The 22,673-nt window shown below is 48.8% G+C and overlaps 4 protein-coding genes across 4 annotated transcripts; 3 read left to right on the plus strand and 1 right to left on the minus strand.

Annotated features, from left to right (window-relative positions):
* Positions 1-178: 178 nt before the first annotated feature.
* Positions 179-2,366, plus strand: FSST1_002089 (KH domain-containing protein; the record flags this gene model as incomplete). Its single annotated transcript, XM_083228043.1, has 5 exons — positions 179-235; positions 739-832; positions 1,036-1,530; positions 1,594-2,174; positions 2,229-2,366. 5 exons carry the CDS (start codon positions 179-181, stop codon positions 2,364-2,366), a joined length of 1,365 nt encoding a protein of 454 aa, XP_083092271.1.
* Positions 2,367-3,650: 1,284 nt separating this feature from the next.
* Positions 3,651-5,009, plus strand: FSST1_002090 (UDP-galactose transporter HUT1; the record flags this gene model as incomplete). The annotated part of the gene is made up of 3 exons (XM_083228044.1): positions 3,651-3,865; positions 3,923-4,716; positions 4,774-5,009. 3 exons carry the CDS (start codon positions 3,651-3,653, stop codon positions 5,007-5,009), a joined length of 1,245 nt encoding a protein of 414 aa, XP_083092272.1.
* An 869-nt stretch (positions 5,010-5,878) lies between these two features.
* FSST1_002091 (dual specificity phosphatase) lies at positions 5,879-8,254 on the minus strand (the record flags this gene model as incomplete). The annotated part of the gene is made up of 1 exon (XM_083228045.1): positions 5,879-8,254. The coding sequence occupies one exon, from the start codon at positions 8,252-8,254 to the stop codon at positions 5,879-5,881; it is 2,376 nt and encodes a 791-aa protein (XP_083092273.1).
* Positions 8,255-18,561: 10,307 nt separating this feature from the next.
* On the plus strand, positions 18,562-22,244 carry FSST1_002092 (uncharacterized protein; the record flags this gene model as incomplete). The annotated part of the gene is made up of 2 exons (XM_083228046.1): positions 18,562-20,205; positions 20,385-22,244. 2 exons carry the CDS (start codon positions 18,562-18,564, stop codon positions 22,242-22,244), a joined length of 3,504 nt encoding a protein of 1,167 aa, XP_083092274.1.
* Positions 22,245-22,673: the final 429 nt, after the last annotated feature.

A 22,673-nucleotide genomic window follows, 5' to 3' on the forward strand; every position in this document is an offset into this window, starting at 1 on the left:
TTTGAGATTCTGGAGAGACTTTGGACTTGAGTATCTTTTCCCCTCATCTGCCAGTTAAGGTTACCTGGACCGGTTCCAATTTGGGGAAGAAAGAAAATAAAGTACTTACCAAGTAGGTACCTACTCCTCTATAGGTATGTCGTTCTGATGGTCATAGCTGCCTCTTCCCTTCCTTCCCATGTGTTGCTCACCCCACTCCATTAACGGGCTACTGCCGCAGGAAACAATAAGGCAGGTACTGCTCCGATCGTTTTGTGGTCACCTTACCTCACTGGTGGTGTTTCGCTGTCTTGGTTCTGGCCCTGTGTCCCAGTTGTGGCAGTTTAGACTGTCAGAGGTACCTACCTGACCAAGAGGTATACATAGAGGTAGCTCATTATTAGATAACCTATCACTCCCACCACATCTTCTTCTATCCTTCACCCACTTCACTTACGTTACGAATCTTTCTCTTTCTCTCCTCACCTCACCTTTCCCTCGTCTTCACCACCTCTTCTTCTCCCTCTCCAGCTTCTCGCCCTCCCCCCCGCGCTCTACTCTCATCCTCCTCTTCTTTGACCCTTGTTCCGCTACTATCCCATTACATCAGCTGTTCAAGCTTTCTTAACCATAGACTACGCCTCCCGCGTATCGTTCAATAGCCCACTCGCCCGCCTCCGCCGCCGCTTTCTGAACCGGAGTACTCGCATCGACCCTTGACCCCGCTATCCCGCCTCGCGTACAAACAACCTACCGCAGAAAAAAAACACACTGCATCACCTCCATCTTGCTGCCCCCGCCTTCTCCAGCATACATTCAACGTCTTCGCAGCACCCCCAGCGTCGACGACAAGGTTAGTAATTTCTACCCGACTTTTTTTTCCTCTGGATGAGCGTCTGTTTGGCCATATCGTCGAAGCGCATGTCATTTCAAGCACTCTTGCTCTAAATGTGCGCTACATATGAGTGACGATCGTCCGAACATATCGGCTTGCGCCTCCACGAATTCGCTTGCTAGGCCAACTATTAGGGCGACATTGTCTAACACAATTAATAGATTTGAACAGATATCCTCTTGCCTGTCTGTTGCTCTCCGCCTCAAACCCTTTATCCTCTTCTCGCACCGCTCTTCACGAACTACCTCCCAGCAAAATGTCGGCCCCTCAAGACTCCATCCCCGGCAACGGCAGTGACATCCTCGATCAGATGGATCAGCTCAGAATGGATGACCGCCTCGGCCCTGACGGCGAACCTGCCCCTAAGACGGAGGAGGAGTACGCTCAGGCCCAGCTCACCCTTCGTGCGATCGTCTCCTCCAAGGAAGCCGGTGTCATTATTGGCAAGGCCGGCAAGAACGTCGCTGATCTCAGAGATGAGACTGGTGTCAAGGCCGGTGTCAGCAAGGTCGTGCAAGGTGTTCACGACCGTGTCCTGACCATCACCGGTGGTTGCGACGCTATTTCTCGTGCCTATGCCATTGTTGCTCGCGCTCTATTGGAGGGTGCGCCTGCGATGGGCATGGGAGGCGTAGTCCAAAGCAATGGGACTCATCGTACGTCATATATCCTGCTCACAAGATAAACAAAGTATCAGGTTTTGCTAACTCGGGGTATAGCCATCAAGCTTCTCATTTCTCACAACCAGATGGGTACCATTATTGGAAGACAAGGTCTTAAGATCAAGCACATTCAGGACGCTTCTGGAGTTCGCATGGTTGCTCAGAAAGAGATGCTCCCTCAATCTACCGAGAGAATAGTCGAGGTTCAGGGTACTCCTGAGGGTATCCAGCGTGCTATCTGGGAGATCTGCAAATGCTTGGTCGACGACTGGCAGCGAGGCACTGGTACTGTTCTCTACAACCCGGTTGTTCGCACTCAGCCTTCCAACAGTGGTAGCACCAGTGGTGGAGCAGGGTTCAACCAGGGCTCTGGCAGGAGCGATTATGGTGGCAGCCCTCGTGTCATGCGAACAGGCAACGGTGCCGACTTCAGCAACGGTAGCTCAAGGCCCTACAACCGCCGCTCCGACTCTGACGCAGCTCTTCGAGGCCCACCTACTCACGACGAGAATGGCGAGGAGATCCAAACTCAGAACATCAGTATCCCCGCAGACATGGTTGGGTGCATCATCGGACGTGCTGGAAGCAAGATTAGCGAGATCCGAAAGACATCAGGCGCACGCATCTCTATTGCCAAGGTAAACCATCCGATTTTGAGCTTGTTTATTACGTTACTGATTTATGAACTGTAGGCACCCCACGATGAGACTGGTGAGCGTATGTTCACCATCATGGGTACCGCTAAGGCCAACGAGTCGGCACTCTTCCTCTTGTATGAGAACCTAGAGGCGGAGAAGATGCGCCGAAGCCAACTTCAAGAGGCCGAATAGCCGACTTTCGGAAGAAATCTCCTTGATTTTTGCTTTTCTCGTGCTCCATGCGACTTGCTAAAATAAGTTTTTGGCAGGATGGGCTGGGGCATTTCAGATCTGACTTGCCGCGAGGCTTGTGTTTTCAGTAAGGACGATACCAGATGGCAGCATTACGAGCGACTGAATCCATTTGTCCGACCCATTCCCCCTTATCAACCCCGAAAACCCTCCATCATCAAACTCGTTTCTTTTCCTGATTCTTACCCTTCTCATTATCTTTGCTACATCAATTAGGGTTTGACTAGTGTCGATTCCGACTCGAGCCTTACCTGTCACATCTTCGCCTTTTAAACCGAACCAGCTTCTTTTTTTTTGGCGAGCAGATCACTCCCAAACACTGCAGCTTGCCGTCTATATCAGCTTCGCCCAACTGGAGCTTTTGGCAATGGCATGCTTGCCCTCCGGGGGCATGATATAGTTCTTCTTATGACTGTTCAACCAAAACGGCGCAGTCCGAAATGGTTATGGCTAATGACACAAAATCACCCTTGACGAGCCGGTAACGACAGGAACAGCGCAATCTCTCAGGACCGAGAAGGGCACATCACGGCTCCTCTCCAACAATCTCTACTCACACTTCACATCACCTTCCCCTCTCTTTCACCTCGCACAAATGTTCTTATCTCTTACACCCTCGGATCCCGACATTGTCACTCGACCCGCGCCTCCCATCTTATCGCTCACATAATTCTCATATCACCCATCGCTCTCGCATACCCCCCTCGACATCACATACACCGGCTCGCCCATTGTGTATTCCGTTCCTCGCGACCCAATACCATGTTAAGTGACTCCTCATTCAGTGTTGGGATTTACAAGATTTTCTTAGCAGGGATGGATTTAGCTTGGGCCCAATAGCCACTAAATAAAAGCAAAATTATGAGTAGAACCATTGCTGTGTGAGACTAATTGAAGTGAAAATTGTATTGTTGCGATATGAATCCCATTGGGGCTGGTGAAACCAGCTTAGTCACCGAATGAACCCCTGAAATAGAGTCATGTTGTGGCTGTGGTTTTTGGTGGGGCGCCGATCTCATGGTTTGAATTGAAGCCAACTTGTCAGTTTCATCATGGCAACTCTGGTTGATTAAATTACCCATTTTACCGGCTCCTTTTACGTTCTCTTCGTTTCTTCCTTTCTCTCCTTAGCACACGTACCAAACAAGACTGTCACTTCTTAGGCTTTTGACAATTATTTACCTACCTCTCGTTTAGTTAATTAATACGCTCCCTCAACCAAGGATGGCGCGCTCAAAGCAACCGGCCATCAAGCGCGAAGCGTCGTCCGAGTTCTTTAACAAGACAACCGCAACATGGGAAGATACAGACAAATCGCAAAAGAACAGTTCCAACGGGAATGTCGTGAAAAAAGCCATCATTGATGCCACACCAGCTCTCGCGCCGGACGCTGGGGTCTTGCAGCTTGTTATCGCGGTTGCGGGTATCTATGCTTCATTGTATTGACCCTTGCCAGCGCTCCATTGATCAATTACTGACGCTGTTATCGCGAATAGCCTCACTTGGGCATACCTTCAGGAAAAGCTCACCACCAAGCCCTATGGTCCTGTTGACGCTCCGGAAGTCTGGCGCTTTCCCGTCTTCCTCAACACCATTCAGTCCGTCTTCGCCGCCATCGTAGGCGCTGTCTACCTATATGCTTCGACTCCCGCCAATACCTCTGTGCCTCCTGTCATTCCCTCACGTCGCATCCTTGCGCCTCTCGCCCTTGTCGCCGTTACAAGCAGTCTCGCCAGTCCGTTTGGCTATGCGTCGTTGGCACATATCGACTATATCACCTTCCTCCTGGCAAAAAGCTGCAAGCTGCTACCTGTCATGTTCCTCCACATCACCGTGTTCCGCCGCCGCTATCCCCTGTATAAGTACCTTGTCGTCGCGGCCGTGACGCTCGGCGTGGCTGTCTTTACTCTCCACTCTGGAAAGAAGAAGGGGAGTAAGGTTCGCCCCGATGATGCGAGCACGGCGTGGGGCCTTTTGCTGCTCGGCGTCAACCTCCTATTTGACGGCTTGACGAACAGTACTCAGGATCACATCTTCCAAACATTCCGCCCTTACTCGGGACCCCAGATGATGTGCGCCAACAACATTATGAGCACAATCGTTACGGGCGCTTACTTGGTCATCAGCCCCTGGTTGGTCGCTACAGGTCTTGGAGAGTGGTTCGGCATGGACGTAGCTGGTAACGCCGGTGAGCTCAAGGCTGCCCTGGACTTTATGGCTCGGTATCCCGCTGTCTGGAAGGATGTTCTTGGTTTCGCCGCGTGCGGTGCCGTCGGCCAGGTCTTCATCTGTAAGTTTCTACTGCTCTCTACCACCTGTCAACATCATCAGCTGACCAATTGTTTAGTCTACACCCTTTCCACTTTCTCCTCAGTTCTTCTCGTTACTGTGACGGTGACTCGAAAGATGTTCACCATGATTCTGTCAGTCCTCGCTTTCGGCCATCGCCTTACGCAAATGCAGTGGCTCGGCGTTGCGCTTGTCTTTGGCGGCATTGGCGTTGAGGCTGGAATTGCGCGACAAGAGAAAATGGCCAAGGAAGCCGCTAAGAAGGCTCAACAGAACGGAAAGAAGGAGTTATAGACGGTCCGGTTTTCTGTTGATTCGTAGTAAAACACAATCAATGCATGGGCTGGAAACATGATTGCAGAGGGTCAAGGTATATATCAAGCTGTGTAAATGGGCATCATGGGGTTGTCTGCAAGACCTGCTCTCAAAACTTTCCCAATAGAGTATTAAACTTAGATATAGAGTCAGATGATACAGGATATATCGCATAGAGCTTTTAACGATGTGGTAACCATTTTGATTATCACTATGTAGTTCCTCCATAACATGGTCTGGATGTTCCAAGACCCCTTTGCTTCCTAAACGCCCTGCTGCTGCTATAACCAAGACAGCAAATCGTCTTTCCCGTGGCCGTAGCTCCATGCCCTTTCCCTGACTGGGTATTTGAGCCCTCCCCATGTTTCCCACAGAGGGTTCCATAAACCATACGCCACTCCGTTTTGTTGTCCAAAATGAACAAAGAGAAACCAAAAACACGAAAATGAAACAAGTTGACAAGACAGGACGTCTTTGTCTATATTACACTAGGCCGTCGTGAAATCACCCGACGCCATGCGCTCTGCGTTGCTGAAAAAAGCGAATGTCTGTGTGTCGAAGAGGGGATAACGATCGGATAAGATGAGTGACAAAGAAAATATATTTTGATATTTGCGTATCGTCGTGCGGACAGTCGAAAGACCATCCGGGATCGAGGGTCGGATTAAGTGCAGTCAAGATATCCGTCCCATTGCTTAAAAAGAAAACGCCCGGGAATGCTGATTTCACATAGTTGTATAGCGAGTGTTAAGATTAAAAGAAAATTTGAGCGAAGGTATCGTACGTTTTCCTTCCATGTGGAAGTTACATCGTTCGGCTTCGAAACATGACGCTATGGTCAAGCTTCATCATAAGAGATCATCAATTGATCGAATTATAGGTGCCTCGCCCTTGGTAGGTGGACTCCTTGGGTCTGCAACAACTGGCGGTCTCCCGAATGTTGAGAAAGGGTCGCGAGGAAACATACCGGCTCGAGGAGAGAACAAACCCTGACCCGGAGTCGGGGGGCTTTCCACAAATCGCATACCGGCAACTTCATGCACATCGTGAAGCGGGTTGTTGGTCATTGTCTCAGCTCTGGGCGACAACAAGGCATCGTCCTCTGGATATGAGCCAGGAAGAGCTATCGTCCTCTGGAATGGGCTATCGTTGAACTTCATCTCGGGTGGTGCGGGATTGAACCTTGGAAAAGTCATGCTCTGGAAGCCAAAGCTTGCCTGGGAAGGAAATCCGGGAGAAGGAGGCGGCCTCATGGTCGAATCCATCATAGGTGATGGAGCCAAAGTCGAAGGTGCCAACGTAGGTAGCGCCAATGTGGGAAGCGGCGCCTCGCCGTGATTCGAGACGGGTCTCTTTGGTAGATCGCCCAATTTGAAAGGGTTCAGTTTATCGGATGGCCGTTGCTCGATCTCATCCTTCCATGTACATGTGGGGGGAGCAGAAGCTGGACCTGGTGAAACTGGTCGAGGGCCAGGTGTCGAGCTGCCCCGTAGCCGAATGGGACTCGAGCTGAGGTTCGAATCTTTGACGTCCTCATCTTGTGATGGAAGAGGCGCGGTTTGAGGTTCCTTAGGTCCAATGTCGATGGCGTTGGCGGACAGTGTAAGTCTGTGCTTGGAAGGTTTGCGACCAGGTCTGGGGCGGTTTGAGGGCTGGGCCGTGCGCTTTGTTGACACTTCCTTCTGGAAGTCCTGTAATGAATACATGAGCTTCATATTAGGGCTGATCCATTGACTTTTGGCTTGGGCAGCATAGTAAGCATCGTTGACAGTAAGTTCAGGTCTCTGGAACAGTCCGTAGGCAATAATCAAACTGGCAGATCGGCTAGCACCCTGTTGACAGTGGATAAGCACACGCTTGCCAGCCTTGGTACGGTCATCAATAACGTTGCACAGATTCATAAGATCGGGAGCAATGTCAGTGTTGTGGTCCCAAGGAATATGAATGTACTCGGGCTCCTTAAACTGGAGCGCCTTGGGCGTTGTTGGTGTCTCAACCGAATCTGCGCCTTGAGGAAACTCCCAGGCTGTCATGAAGCTGGCTGTAGACACAGCAGTGTCGGGCTCAGCAATAGACATAGGGCGTCGTTTGGCCCTGTTGATTTCAAACGGGTTGCTGACCTCCCTGGCGCAGTTAATGACTACATCAAAGCGTGCTGCCTCGTCTGCGGTAGGTTCCGAGTAGAGGAAGATATTGTCTCCATAGATGGCAATTGGTCCGTCAGGGTATCCAGGAGTCTTCATGTCCTCGTTGTTCTCATTGTCGCGGTAAGGATCCTCATCTCGGAAGGCCATTTGAGTACGAATCGGTGAGTCTTCTTCCGTGATGGCGGAATGAATGGTTGTTGGCTTGAGAGTCGACTTGGATGGACGTAGCACCTCTGAGAGTCCGGATTCGTTTCGTTCCAGTACCTTGGGAAAGGTCATGCCGCCTGGTGGGCCAAACGTTGCCGACTTGAGACCAGAGGACATGTGAGGCGACGAGCATGAGTGCTTCAGAGCTCGGCGCTGGAGCATAGGCATGGCTGGAGAAGGCGGGACCTCTAGAGTGGTCTTGTGGTTCAAGTCAGAAGTGTTGGTGTTGAGACTCAACTGGCTAGGCTTTCTCCTCATGGCCGGAATCGTAGGCTTGATGAATGATGGAGAGGCTGGCTCGGAAACCAACGAAATGTTTGTTGTGGCGGTCGAAACAGCGAAGGGGGGTTGAATAGACAGACCCTTCATGTTGCGTCCACGCCGAGGCGAGGGCGATGTCATGGGTCGCTGTAACCGAGGCGGTTCGCTTAACATGGTACTGCTGTTGGTGTTGTAGTTCATGCTCATGTTGTTGACGCCAAGGGTGCCAAAGCTGGTGGCAGGGAAACTGTTGAGTGGGATAAGGTTCATGGGAGAATCGGGAGAAGAGGAGGGGGAGGCATCTGACAGAGGCGAAGAGTCGGTTGTAGATAGCGTTGTGGTGGGTGAAGAGTCGGCCGACTCGGAGGTTTGTGTTGATGTGCTATCATGGTGCTTGTGAATTGAATCCACTGGCATCATGCTTGGTGCAAGGCCATGTTGGTGAGAGGCACCCATCATGCCAGGTCGCTTAGTGTCCATATCGACAAACTTGGTGTCCATGAGTGTGACAGTGTCTTGATCTGCCATAGTCTCGGCATCCAGGTCAAAAACTGTCATGAAAGGCGGTATTTGATCCTCGTACACTCTCCGGTCTGTAACTGAAGGCATGTTTTGGTGGTGGTTTGGTGGTTGGGAAAGTTTCCGTCCTATGCGCGCAAAAGGCCGAAGCAGATTCTGAGGTCAATTATGGTCTTGTCGTTTGCGCCGTAGGTCTTGGTTTCGAGGGTTCGTGCTGGGCGTTGAAATACACCAGGGTTGACTTGCAGTCCGTGAAAATGTTGATGAAATTATGTGCAAAGATTTGGAGAATTGAGCAGCAAGTGGTGAATATTGCGGTATGAGAAACGAATGGTTTTCAAAGGTAGCGGTGCGATCGAGAACAAGTCAAGTCGGTCGTTCGAATGGTCAGCACAGCTGATCCTGTCGCTGAGCGTGCCGGGTAGTGGGCAGTGCTCGGTAAAAATGCACGCAAGAATCCTCGGCTTGTGAATAAGAGAAGGTAAAAAAGATGCTCTTGGCAAGAAACGTATCGCGAGCTGGGGCGATAGAATCAATCGAAGAAACAAGCTACTGTCGAATCTAGCGGGTAGCAGGGAGAATAAGGAACGAGCCCAGATGAAGTGAGACAAAGAACTGGCGCCTCGACGATAGATAGCGGCAGGGCAGGGCAGGGCTGCGAGTGGCGCTGTTAAAGTCGCGAGATCATTATTTCCCTTTACTAGGGAGACCGAGTCGTCGTTCGAGGAGGGGAGGTTATATCAGACTTCTTGGGCTGATCTGGGGAAGGGCAAAGAGGTTAAGATTTGAATTTCGAAAGATCAAAGTGAGGAGAGAAGTGAGAGAGAAAGACGAGAGGAAGAGTAATGAGTTGGAGGGGAGTGTGAGACGTCTTGGGATTGGATTGGATTGAGTTTAGCTTCTGGGGGAGAACTGGTAGCCCTTGGGGGTGTGCGCGCGAGCAATGAGCAATCCATGAGATGGAACCTGGTACCCAGCAGGCGCTACCGGCGAAGGAGGTACTTACTGTATGTATTCCGACCACGGCACAGTACATACCGGGCCTCCACTGCCATGGACTGGCAAGTCAGCTGCCTGGTGGAGGCTCCAAGCCCTGCAAAAGGAGACCGAGCGTTGCCCGCCGACATAGCAACGGCGGCACCTAAAACAATTATTGAAGCATCCAGTCCAATCCAGGGAAGTCTAATCCGGCCACAACTACAATACCTGGTAGATAATTCAACATGTTGTTGAACTGCACACGGCGGCAATTCTTTTTTATTTTCGTATTAATATGAAACAAATATCCGCCTTCAATAGGCAGCACTGAAAGCGTTTAACAGGCGGCAATGTTTGTAGGTACACATGTATCCTGCACGTGAAGAGAAGAGAACAGAAGTGGGAGGGAAACCTGCGTGAGATCATTGAACCAGGTTCGGAATGGGTGCAAAATCAAGAATAGCATCCATACGAAACATGCACAACTGGCAACCCAGTGTTGCTGACAATCGACAACAAGTATTTTTTTTGGTGGGGATCTAGTCTAGATCTTCGTACTGCGTCTGGATGGAATATCTGCACAACACATTTGTTGAGCTGCTCCGGTCACGAGTATCGAAGCGGATAATATTGAATGGCCAAATCGAGTCCAGATCCTTATGTCATTCCCTTGCCAATAGACAACTTACGGTGTCCAATGAGAGACAAAGACTGGAATTAAAGAATGAGAGACTCCATCATAGAACATCGACATTCAGACTAGGCTCGCCTGCGAGAGCCAACTGAACTGAATTGCACTGAGCCGATGCCACCATTAAGGATGGATCTCCAGCTCTTTTCACTCTCTTGGGTTGCTCTAATTCCAGAGTGAGGATGGGATGGATGAGCGGGCAGGTCAGTAGAATGGGGCGAGCAACTTCAAAGGCGCTACAACGAACCACTCACAGCTCTTCTCAGAGGTTCCAAGCTAGCCACGGCCGTAAATTCTGCTTTGTGAGTGGACGACCTCCCTGCACGAAACGCGTCGGGATCCTAAATATAGACCTCGAGCAGCACTCTGCAGCACTAGAACAGCATGAAAGGCGCCTACAGTCAGCCAATCATGTATCCGAAACCAAATTGCCCGGGATTTGAGAGTTGCAGAACAAGAACAAGGGGGCGCAAACGGACGGGGTGTGTGGGAGTGGGACGTCGCGACGCTTGCTGCTCCCAAGGTGGAGGATTTAAATTTAAACCGCTGGCGTTAAGTACCTTCTTCCTTGTCTGTAGCAGAGCGTGCACTGTGCTGCGCCGTGCTGATGGATAGCTGCTTGACAATAATAAATGGGTAATTTGCGATCAACCTAGTCAACATGTCCGTATGTAATGTCAGGGCTATCTGAGATCTTGACAATTTGGGAAACGATAGACAAGCGCGGATTCGCTTGCTCAATCAGGAGTTGTCAAAGACAATTGTTCACTCTCAAACTTTCAAGATTCCAGCGTTGGTGTTTCTGCAGATCAGTTCACCAGTTTAATTATTGCATGCCCGTTTTGTCATCCAACCTCGTCAACCACCTGCCCATACAGTCTTGTGTTATGTAGGGCTGCAGCTCGTCATATCTTTACATTAGTAGGTAACTAGCAAATGCCGTTTTAGGGTATGCCTAAGAGGAGATTTGTTCATCTGGTAGGTAGTCGGTTATCGTCTCAACCGTTGGCTGTGAAAGTGAAAGTGAAAGTGAAAGCGCCAGGTCTACGCCACCAAAGGAAAGGAAGTAAAGAAAGAGAAAAAAAAAAGCCTGCCTGGCCTTACCCCGGCCCCGCCAAACCCCGTCGTCCGTGATTCGACCATCTTTTGGCGTCACAGGTGGACAAGGGGTCTTCTGTAACCTCTCTGCAACGCAGCTGTACTGCATGTAAGAGAACAGGCGGCTCAGAATCAGACTCAGGCTTACTCGTCAAGTTCAGACGGGTGAGAAAGGGGGTCCCCTGTTCCTCCACCGTCAACTAACCTTACTACGAATGCCTGGCCCTGTTCAATGTTGCCGTACGGGGCCGGGTCCAACCAGAGTAAGAAAGTGCACTGGCTACTCGCTGGTCCTGGCGATAAGTCTGTCGCTGGCCGGGCAGCAGGGGCGGCGTCATAAAAACGGGCTGTAAACTGGATACGATCGAAACACGGGACGTTCTCGCGTGGCCTTTCTAGCCTTTGTTTGGAGTAGAGCTAGGGGCAGTAAAAAAAAACTTGACTTGGAAGGTTTTGGATGTAGAAAATAGGTAGACAAGTAAAGAAACTCAACCCTACCCCAGTCAATTGAGGCGGTAATTCCGCCTGTTATGCTCTAGACTCTTGTCAGTGGCCAAGTTTGTTTGCCTCCTACTCCTGGTCCCTTGCGGTCACGTTGGTTAAACTTGCCCGAATGTTGAAACTATCAAAGGCCTCGTGGCTTAGCCTGGGTTGGCTTGCGCCACTGCGGCGCCTAATAAACAGTCCACATGGTTACGTCCAGTAGTACGTATATCCATTTCTATTCTCGGTCATTCAGTCCCAGTGAGAAAGGCACCCGAAGATATGAAGCTACATGCTGTTCCTGCTTGGACAGGACAAGGACTATCGAAATTGAATGAGTGGAGATATATACGAGACTAACAACTTGGCTATCGTACTTTTTTTTATAATACGATGGATTATTTTTATCGAGTTTAGAACCAACTGATTGGACATTGTCTCTCTTGGTCATGGTCAGTGTCATTCATTCATTCATTCATTAGGTACCCAGCAATTAATACCCACGAACAGTAAAAAACAGTGGCCGTGCCAAAACTACCTAATAGTACTCATCTCCCATCGGCATGTAAGAAAAATAGGCAAATTTAACTATTCAATCTAGCTTAATTATCTCTCTCTCAAAGCTCCTTAGAGTAACCAAGACGCTAGTTACCTACACACAATCACAAGTGGTCAGAAACATAACCGGGCCGCACTCTTCCCTTTTCGTTAGTCTCCTTCTGACGGCAGATCAAAAAGGCCGCCAAGCTACAAAAAGAGTGGTTCGCAGTTCTGAAACCCCTGGGGCTAGCCTGGTCTGGTAACAACTGCTGTAAGGAATGGAAACGGGAAAATCAACAGACCCATCGAGTTTCAGCTTTTTTTTTTCTAACCTAACGCTCTCAGACAAAAGACGATCAAATGACCAATGATGAGATGATCTACCAGATGCAGCAGAGACACGAAAAGACGATCACCTAAAAAGAGAAAAGAAAAGAAAAGACTTTCTACCAGACCAGACCGCTACATACAGCACGCGGAAATGGCACAGTCCAAATAAGAAAAATGTCTCTCAAATTACAATTGGCTAGCTGCACGTCAAATTGCTCAGAGGGGGCGACGGTTGCAGCCCACATAGTTATCGAATCCTTTTTTTAGCTTCTTTTTTTACCTTCCTTTACTCATCAGTCATGTCATTCACTCAATCGTTCATTCACCAATTCACTTATGTGTACATGCAGTGATCCGCAACTAATAAGGAGCAATATTGCAATCTGCCCCTGCAGGGTTCCTCCACACTGTTTGCATCGTGTCCTGCCTTTTGTAGACAGTTGGACTTTTCATCTAACCCCCCAGAGTTTGAGAGACAAAAGGAAATTCGACCCGTTCCTTTGGTGTGCTTCACCTGAAAGTTGCAGCGCCAATAATGTTGTTGTGGTGGGAGACTCTCGTTCCTAAAATGACATTCTTTTAATAATTACAGTACCTAGTTATTTTATGTACCAACAGTGACTCAGGCGGGTCTTGATCTGAAACGAGACTCTCTTCATTGCAGGGTTGACTTCGCCCTCAGAATACGCAACACTCCATGATCATCCCGCAAATCCTTCCGTTCCCTTTAAGCCATTCATTCCCCCTGACTAGAAAAGATTCAGACCGCAATTGCGTGTAGCCGCGACTGCGCTTGTTTCGTGTATATGGCTGTGTCGTCTTGCCGCTGGTTGAAGATTTATCCTACCCAGCCTGTTACTCGCTCGCCTAGGGAGCTCCAGACTCCAGCCACTCTTGAGACAGGAATATCTTACACTAAACACTTCCTTTTTTCCATGGGAGCCCTTGTCCTCGTCCCTGTATCACGTGTCGCTAATCATGGCTTTGAAACTGTAATTTCTTATGACATACTATGTAGCCAGGGATCTGTGATATACCTACTCCGTATCTGTACCTTTCCAGTCACTGCCCTATTAGTCTTACTGTATGTATCCGTTTTTTTATGCTTGTTTTTTTTTTTTTGCTTTTTCTACTCTGGCGATTCAGTCCAATTCTTTTATTAGCCTCGGCCATGCCTTGACCGACTCTTGGATATATCACTGAATGCTGGTAGCTTAATGCATGAGAGTTGTCTGAAGATATCCGAACGATAATTAACATTTGTCACAACTTTCAGAAGAGCCGAGGCCGTCGTTGTCTTTCCCGAGTCATTCTTCAACACATATACCGACATCCGTGCTGCATTATTGCTTTTGTCTTTTCCAAATAGCTTATTTGCAAAATGGGTGGTTTATGTTGTATTACCCAGATATTCCCCAGGGTCTAGTGGCACCATCCAGCTGCGCCAATGTTCCCTGCGTATAGTGATATATGACGAACCTGGGCCTTTTCTGGCCCGTAGTGTAAGGTTAGTAGCAGATGCAGCGATAGTTGTTCCGTACAAGGATATCCGATCACTCTGTTTCAGGTAGAACGTGAAGACACTTACCGTATTACACAAGGTAGCACTGGTCCATCTGATAAACTCTTGGCTAACAGTTCCTGACCTTATATCCGTTGGTTTTAATATTTGTTGGGGAAATATTTTACGATTTGCAGGGTGTTGTTTTTTGTTTCGCGAAATAGTGTAGCAATGGGCATTATACTTACCGTTGCAAGTTAGAGTAAGGTGTACTCACTTTAACAAGGTAAACTACCTAACGACATTCTCAACATCGACTTATGATAGACCAAGTCGTTCATAGTTGCGAATGGTATTTAGCAACTAGAGTGTTAGTATACCCATTCTCCATGGCAACCAATCCCCTTACACCTCTGCTCAATCTGTCCCACCGCTTTGTTATGTTTCGTATAGATGGTACGATAGGTCATTAGTTTCGTGTGACGCAAAAAGAAAAATAAATACATATCACAAGTTTTGATCTATTTGAAGATCATGACATAAGACGCGAAGATTATTGACGGCTGTTTGATCAAACTCGTGGGAGACAGGTTGGGTCTGTTGTTGGACTGGCAGCACAAGGCATGGATAGCCGAGCCATGTTGTGAACTTGAAGGTTTTGGAGTATATCAGCAAAATATCAGAGCGATGACTTGTCTAGAGTGAAGATTTTATATTGAACTCTTTATTATGTTATTACTTGTCACATAGAATAATTATTGACTACGTTGGGTGCGGACAAATTGTGATCCTATTCTGTCAACTCTACTGCTAGAGGGGGGTCAAACATCAACTCCTGGGTCACTGGAATGATATAGAAGCATGTATACAATCAATATAGATATGAAAGAGTTTGATTCAACAGTTATTAAACAAGAAAGACTTTCTCATGTACTTTTGTGACAAGTTCGTCAGTTCATATGTCATCCCTCAAATCTTGGGCCAGCCATACCATAGGGTAGGTTACCGTCGCTGGATTCCTCCTTTCGGTGCTCTTATAAGACTTCGACGAAACCTAGAAGGCATACAGTCAATCGCTGATGTTAATTTATCGGTGCTAATAAAAATTAGTTCTGGAATTCCATGTTCATAGTTACTAATGTTGCTAGGCCATTCCTTTGAGCATCTGTGATCTACCCGTGAGCTAACTTCCCATGACATGCAACCACGAAAGAGCAAATTATTATGTTCTACCTGATTTAAATGACTGTGTATAATACAATACTGTTTGGCTCAAGAGTTGGCTGAGTTTTGAGTTATCTGTAGCATTGGTGACTATACTATACGGGAGTTACGCGTAAGAATCACCATCACCGTTCTTACCAGATCATATCATGTGTAATCACGGTATCAGCAAATATCATGTTCGGAGTGGTATGCAATAGAAAACATATATTTCAAGTAAGATTGGCGTAATGTACTTGATGGTCGTCTGTTGCACACTTTCTGTTGTATGAGACGTCTTCAGGCAGACATCACCAAAGCCTACCGAGCAGGATATATGCCGCACATCGGCAGCGAGGGCTCGTATGGCATGCACAGTCATAGAATGATTGACTTGCTCTCCATAGTGCATTATTTCCCTAGGCGACATGAGAGTTGGTAAATGAATATGAGCTCTAAGACCCGATTCAACTTATAACTATGAGATGCTGAGCAGTATGACATGAACTACTGTGGTGGATCATGAAGAGGAAACAGAAAGACCATGGATCGGCAAATGCATGCAGACCACCGAAAATACAACGAAAAAAATAAGAAATTGTTAGGTTTGATAGTCTTAGTTGATAGGCCTGTCCTTCCTCACCGAAGGGCTGGCCAAAGAGGGTGTAAGACTATATGTTTTCCCAGCCTCAAGGTGTAAGAACAAACGATTCAAGCGCTCAATATAAGAAGGCGCAGGATTACCTGCATGATTTCTGCTCCTCTACTCTCATCAATCAAGTCTTTTGAGGCCCGAGAGGGCTACCCCAAGAGCAAATAGCTATCGAGGACTGAGCATGCAGCAAGACAAACAAGGCATAAGATAAAACGCAGGGTGATGTGTTCATGCGTCAGTTTAAAGAACTGCAGCCAGTATTCTGGCTGGATCTAGGCCCATAAAGTAGATCAGTATCCAACGATATCCTCTACATGCATCACACTAATAATCAAGCACATGGGAGAATAAGTTGAGTAATACTACGTACTTAGTCTTTGCACACAAATCGATTAGCACGATAAAAAATTCCGCACTTGCTTTTTCGTCGGAAAACGAGATGGTATGTAAGTTGAACGGAAATAGTTAATGCTCCTTTGAGATCTGCAGTAGTTACAGTAGTTACCAGTAGCGAAATGATAGTCTCTATGTAGATGTGGCCTTGAGCAGCTAGTTTTGTTGCCCGGTGCAATAGGCGAACGGCCGGCTTTTTAATCGGAGAAAGGAAAAATTAAAAACTAGCCCAGCTCCTGGCAACTATGACAGATATACGGATATGCTATGTAGCCTTTCTGGGACTAGGATGGGCTGGATTAGGCTTTGACGGCCGTTGAGGGCATTCGCAGCGAGGATAAGGGTATGGATATCCTTGCGGGCCACCACCACTACCACAGCAACAGCAATCATCAATCGATGCAGCCTCATGTTAAGAAAGTCGAAAGTCGAATTCAAAGAGCGGCACGCGCGGAGCATGTGCTATGTGGAACTCGGGGGTTACGTTGTACTGATGTCTCTGTACGTACAGAGTATACCCGCCGTTTATATCATAACTGTTATAAGTGGTGTCATGCTAAGAGACACACTTATGCGAGCCGAACATCATTTCACAGGAAACCCGCATTGCCATGGACACAGGCCAGGCCGTACAATCAATCGTTATAATCTGTTTGCTTTTGCTAAGAGATGTCAGTACCACATACCTGGACAAATGGGCCTCTGTTTCAGCACAAGGATAGTCTAGGGGGTTCGTCGAGTTTAGGTTAGTCGTTGCCCTACACGGGAGCAACTCTCATGGCGCCATGGGAAGACTAGAATAGACTATTCCTCCTTCAGCTCATCGCCCAGCTTTCGTTGACCCCTGACGTAGGGAATCGTTACTCTATCTGGCCTCCGTTTAACGTTAGGCTGGCGGGCGGTTGAATCCAACGGTGGCCTCTGCTCTCGCTTAAAGAGAACGACAAGGGATGTGAGTTGCATTCCAAAGTGGGCAAAGATAGAGAGATTGAGATTGGGATGGGGCCAGAGAATGCTCTTTAACCAAGACTGGTTGAAGCTTAGGCCACTATGAGAATGGAGCTCATGCGGCCCGTAACCATAGATACATATGTACTCTCGCTGGCGTAGCTTTGACCATTTATCATCTGTATGAAAATTAATTAATCGTTCATGCTCGAAAAAGGGGGCTGCTGGTTATTGATTGTCCTGTGCCCCAAACTTGGAGTCACACAATGATCTACAGTTTGTCTATTCTGTAACACGACATGAAGTGTCATAAACGACAGCGTCAGAGCCTGAGCCTTTGATTCTCTGCAGGGGGAAATTCGTTTGCAGATCGAAAGTCCCACACCCCATGCCGAGTCAACTGCAGAAATGTGCTTTGTTCTGCAGGTCAGACATTGAAGTATCGTAAGTTGTGCATGCCCGCAAACGTTGGGAAGACGTCTTGGAAGCAAAGACTGATGGTATATGGGGGGGGGGGGGCTTTTGGTGTTTCAACGTCTTAATTGTTCATCATATAAACAAAGTTTCGCTACTGTACTGTAACCGTCCGTTTGTGAGGCCGGATATTGACAAGTAGCGACTATACCGTGGTCAACTGTAGCCAAGACTCCTTTCAACTACGTAACTCTCTTCGCATCCGATCCTTGAAGGTTATTGATGTGACGGTCCCCTGTTTGGCTTTGGTCTGGTCTGATTTAGTTTGTTGGTGATTTGTTGGATCAGAAAAGACAGAGAGAGAAGAGGAGAAAAAAAAGGGACCCGTTCGGTTCGTGTATGAGCCCTTGTCGATGTCCTCATCTCCTCTCGCTTTTCGGTAACTTCCTACAGTACCTCTTCTAGCGACGAACTGTTATTCAAAGTTGAGGGGCCCTTCTCCATCTGACTGATATTATCTTACTTTCATCATCTCTCCTTATTCTCATATCTCTCAATCAATCTCTCCTTCTTGCTCGCTACTGGGACGCCTTGTTCTGCTTTGTTTTGTCTGGATTCGTTCCCGTCTTTATCCTCTTTAGTTATTGGGTAGGTTGGGCATTGCCGTCCCCTCCTCCTTCACACTTTACACTCACCGACTTCGCCTTCTTTCTCTACGACTCATTCTTTCTCAATTCTCTCCATTTTGTTATATCACCATCATATCGCATTCTATCGCATCATCCCTAATAAACTGCAACAACTGCGATCAAGCTCTTTCTGCTTCGTCATCCTCTCCGGCCTTTCTTTGCTTGTCGTCCGTTTCCGAGGCATGCGGACGCTTTGACATTCAAACAACCAACCAACCACCATAAATCAAGGCATCTTGAGTCAAGGCATTCATTCGCTTGTCTCAAATCCATTGTTATATGAGACGGCCACTACCGCATGCATCCACAGTAATAGCTAATAGCTAATACCTCACCTTGTTATCAACTCGGGGGTTTCCTCCACGCCAAGTTCCACTGCGACGACCTGCGAGACTTTTTTCTTCGCAATCTATTGACGTCGTATTTACCTGCAGGCACTTGCTGGGATGCTCTAATACTCCCACAGCTGGGACCATGACGGTACAAGGCGGTTTCACCAGTGTGGCCGAGCAGCCATGCCCTGACAGTCAGCATCAGATTCAGCCAGCCCTCGATTCGTCCTCTTCCAGGGGTCCTTCAGCTGCTGCTACTACTACTACCACCACCACCACCACCACTTCCACTACTCAGCAGTCTGATGCTTCCTCATCTTCGACAACTGCCATCGACCACGCAGATTCACACAGGCAGAGTCACAATCCTTCAAAACTGCCTGCTTTCCGTTTTTCAGACCGAAGCAAAAGTCTTGGAAGCGTGCCCCTAGTTAATAAGGGCGAACCCCTGTCGTTTAGCAGCAACCGGTACAAGCGAAACAAAAACCAGAATCTCGATTCGGGAAACAAGAACAAGGACGCCCCAAGCATTGATTATATCAACTACAAACCCGTGGCTTCGACGATACCAACCACAATTCCAACATTAGCCCCCACGATATCTTCCGATAGTGCATCAGCGGCGTTGCCTCTGCAATCGTCAATCGAAGATTCCACTGTCTCACCCAATCCAGACCCTGTCTCACCGGCCCCCGGCGTAGTAGCATCGGAACCAGCAGCAGGCCCTTCTCTGACCTCCCCGAAAGACGCTGTTAGTGGGCCAGCCACAGCGTCCAACCCTGACCCAGTATCAGCACCAGTACCACCACTCGCAGCACCACTCGCAGCGACGACATATTCTGACACTTCTCCCCCGACAACGCATCACCGCGACGAAAAACACGCCGTCTCTGCATTGACATCTGCGCCCACAGACCCATCCACAAACACAACGCCGCCCACTTTGATCTCCAAAAAATCCTCTACACAACCTACTGAACCTAACGCGCCCGAAGAAGCCACTGCACCGCTGCCGTCGCAAATTCATTCTAGATCAACTTCGCTTCAGCCATCGTCATCGGTGGTCCATCTTTCGGCTGGGATTAAGCGTCCCGCATCTTTCTCTGACGCACATACAACTGACGCGATCTCCCCGCATCACGTTTTCTCAGCGTCAAAGACTCGCACTCGACGTCCCTTGGTATCGCGCAGATCAACTGCTGGTGCCTCTTCCACTGGCCCGCCGCTTTCCTTAAACTCGGGGCGCCTCCAAGCCATCGAAGCCATAGAAGCAGCCAAGGACGGCCAGTTCACTTTCCGCTCCACAGTCGAGAGTTCGCCAATTGAATCGCCTTCTGGCCAACGCGAATTAATTTTGCCCAAGACGTTGTCCAGAACGAATTCAGATGAGAGACGAGCGTCTGCATCGCAGCGCCCTCCCGTCTCTTATCGACCACCCCTCTCCACCAACAGCAGTACTGATTCATCGCCCTCGACCGCTGTCCGTGTCCCTCCGATTCGATCTTTCCGATCTTCAGGCTCTCGGAAGAGCGTTACCCTCGATATGAACTCAAGACCGCGTTTCCACGACTCTGGCGACGAGGACGACGATACCAACCATGACCGCACCTTGCGCGCCCTAGAAGGTCGAAGCGACGACGAAGCTCTTCGCTCAGCCCCTATCTCAAGCCGTCGCGGCGCTTTCGATAACGAAGATACTGGCGACGTCTTCCTGAAAATTGCTAGGGAGGAGACTTCGCAGCGACAAACGGACGAACAACCCTCCGACGATAATCGAAGTGTAGTAGTAAGTATCTTTTTCTTCTTTCATTTCACTTCACGATGTGCTACCTGATTATTCTTGTATTGCATATGCGCTGTGAGGCTTTTCAAGGACCGGCATGAACTCAATTTGCGCCTTTGCTGTTTCTTTGGAAACACGTCCGAAACGCTATCTATATTCGAGTGTAACGCTAACTGGAATAGTCCCGCGCAACCCGATTCACACATAGACGACCATTATCCTCGGTAGTCCCTATACATTCACCAAATTCACCTCCTCGAGTTCGACGTCGACTTTCCGATCAGCGAGAAACTTCGCGCTCACGTTCAAGAGGTTACGAAGATGACAGAGCGACTGAAGTTTCTCGCATGTCTTCCACGTACCGCACAACACCACGAGACAAGGCAGCATCGGCGCACCCTGGGGAGGACCTGGGACGCTCACGAGCTTCCACATCAACTATGCGCCCTTCGCCCGTGACGCCAAGATCGATTGTCTTTCAAGAACCCAGCTCCGAAAACTCGAATTACTCCCGCCGCCGATCCTCCATTACCGACAACTCAACTGGACAAGGACGGAGTTCTACCTACAAATCCATACACCATGGCCACAACAAGACATACAATTCATCCCCGCTGGTTCGATCCTTCGATTTTCAGGTGCCGTCAAATATCGACACCGGAAACGGGGCTGAAGGAACTGAATCTACTTTGTCAAACACTGCACCTTCCACGGTATGGGATGAACTAGACGACCTCAAATCGAGAATACATCGACTAGAACTGACTGGTAAGCTGCCATCGACTTCTGGCGCCGCAGTATCGAGATTATCGGACGACCGACCGCCGACAGCGACCACGACGGCGACTACCATGTCCTCCTCTCCCAAACGAGTCGAGAATGGTAACCGCCAAACCACTGATGCTGTTAGCACCACATCCTCCCACCACCATCGAGAGTCGCACAACATTCTTCAATCCGCCCTTGCTAAGTCCAAGGTTCTCCTTGATACAGATATTTACCAGGCGCTCGAATCTGCTGCCAACGATGCCGTATCTTTGGCTTCTATGATGGGAACCGCTGGTCAGCCCGGGCCAATTTCCAGCTCCGCCAGCACTATTGGCTCGAATGCGACTGTCACTGATCGCCAATTAAGGCGAAAAGCCGAGAGTGTATGCCGTAGCTTAACAGAGCTTTGTCTCGCGTTGGGCGAGGAAGCCACCCAAACACGGATGCCACGACAGTCAATTGAAGTACCACCTCCTGTCCAGAACGAAGCGCCAATCACACCAACAGTCAACAAGACTTTCTCTGGGTTCTCTCAACGCAGACAGAGCATTGGAAGACCTGAAAAGAACGTTCCTAAAGAAGCTGTTACTAGCCCCAGAACCATGTCCAAGTTTGAGGAGAGGAGGCTCAGCATCCTTAACGGGAGCTCCCTTCCCACGTCTCGTGCGTCAACCTCGATACCATCGACTCCGATCGAGCCTATATCTAGTCGAAGGTCTTCTCTTCTGGTTTCTAGAGCTCGTCGAGCTGGCACCGAAGAGCCGGATGACGGTAGAACATCATCTCTTCTCCTAAGAACTAGACGTGCAGGCACGGAAGAGCCTGATGAAGGTCGAAGAACCTCTTTGTTTGTCCGTAACCGTAGAAACACGGTCGGTGAAGATAGTGAAGATGAATCCAAATTCCGAGGACCTTCTCGCATCCGTACTGATCTCAACACGATCCGAGTTGTACCACAAGAGCAAACGCCACAGCCAGCAGAGAATATATCAGCCATCCCACGACGGCGGTACGTTTCCTCGACTATCGGGACCTCCCGCCTAGCAACACCTTCCGTCAACACAGCAACCCCTCCACGGAGATATATGGAGAGGTCTACGCAACATGACCAAGGTACAACCGCGGCCGATAGGTTTGCCGAAGAGCGTGCACAACGTTACACGTCTCTAGGGCAGACGACCATGGTCAACAGAACTGGCAGCATGATTAGAAGACCTAACCGGGAGAGTATTGCGTCAGGCAATCCTTCTACAGCTGCGGGCAGCTACAGGTGATGGTCATAAAATTATTTCATTGATTCACGACTGTACAACCACATATTTATGTTTCGAGCGCAGGCCGTCGTTATTTCCCTATTTTTGTTCGGACGGGAATCACCTCATTATTTTACTTCCCCTTTGTTTCGCACTCGACCCGGCTTGACGACCCGAGAGCGTCAGTAGCGATGACCTCGATCATCCTTCTCGCTCGATGTACATATTTCGTCTCTTGACGAACACGTTGTGCGGTATGCAGTATTATGGTGTTTGGAGGATTGTGTTTTTGTTTTTGAAAATGGCGTACGAGGAGTGGCTGGCAACGCGGGAAGCGAGAGCCTATGCTGCATAGCCTTTTGGCAGTAGGCGGGCTTTAAGGGAAAACAAAGGCATTAGGATAAGCATATGGATACTGAGTTAGTTTAATGTACGGGTTGACCCGGTCGT

This window comes from Fusarium sambucinum, chromosome IV, assembly GCF_050947815.1.
Source record: "Fusarium sambucinum isolate potato_lamoka chromosome IV, whole genome shotgun sequence".
NCBI lineage: Eukaryota > Fungi > Ascomycota > Sordariomycetes > Hypocreales > Nectriaceae > Fusarium > Fusarium sambucinum.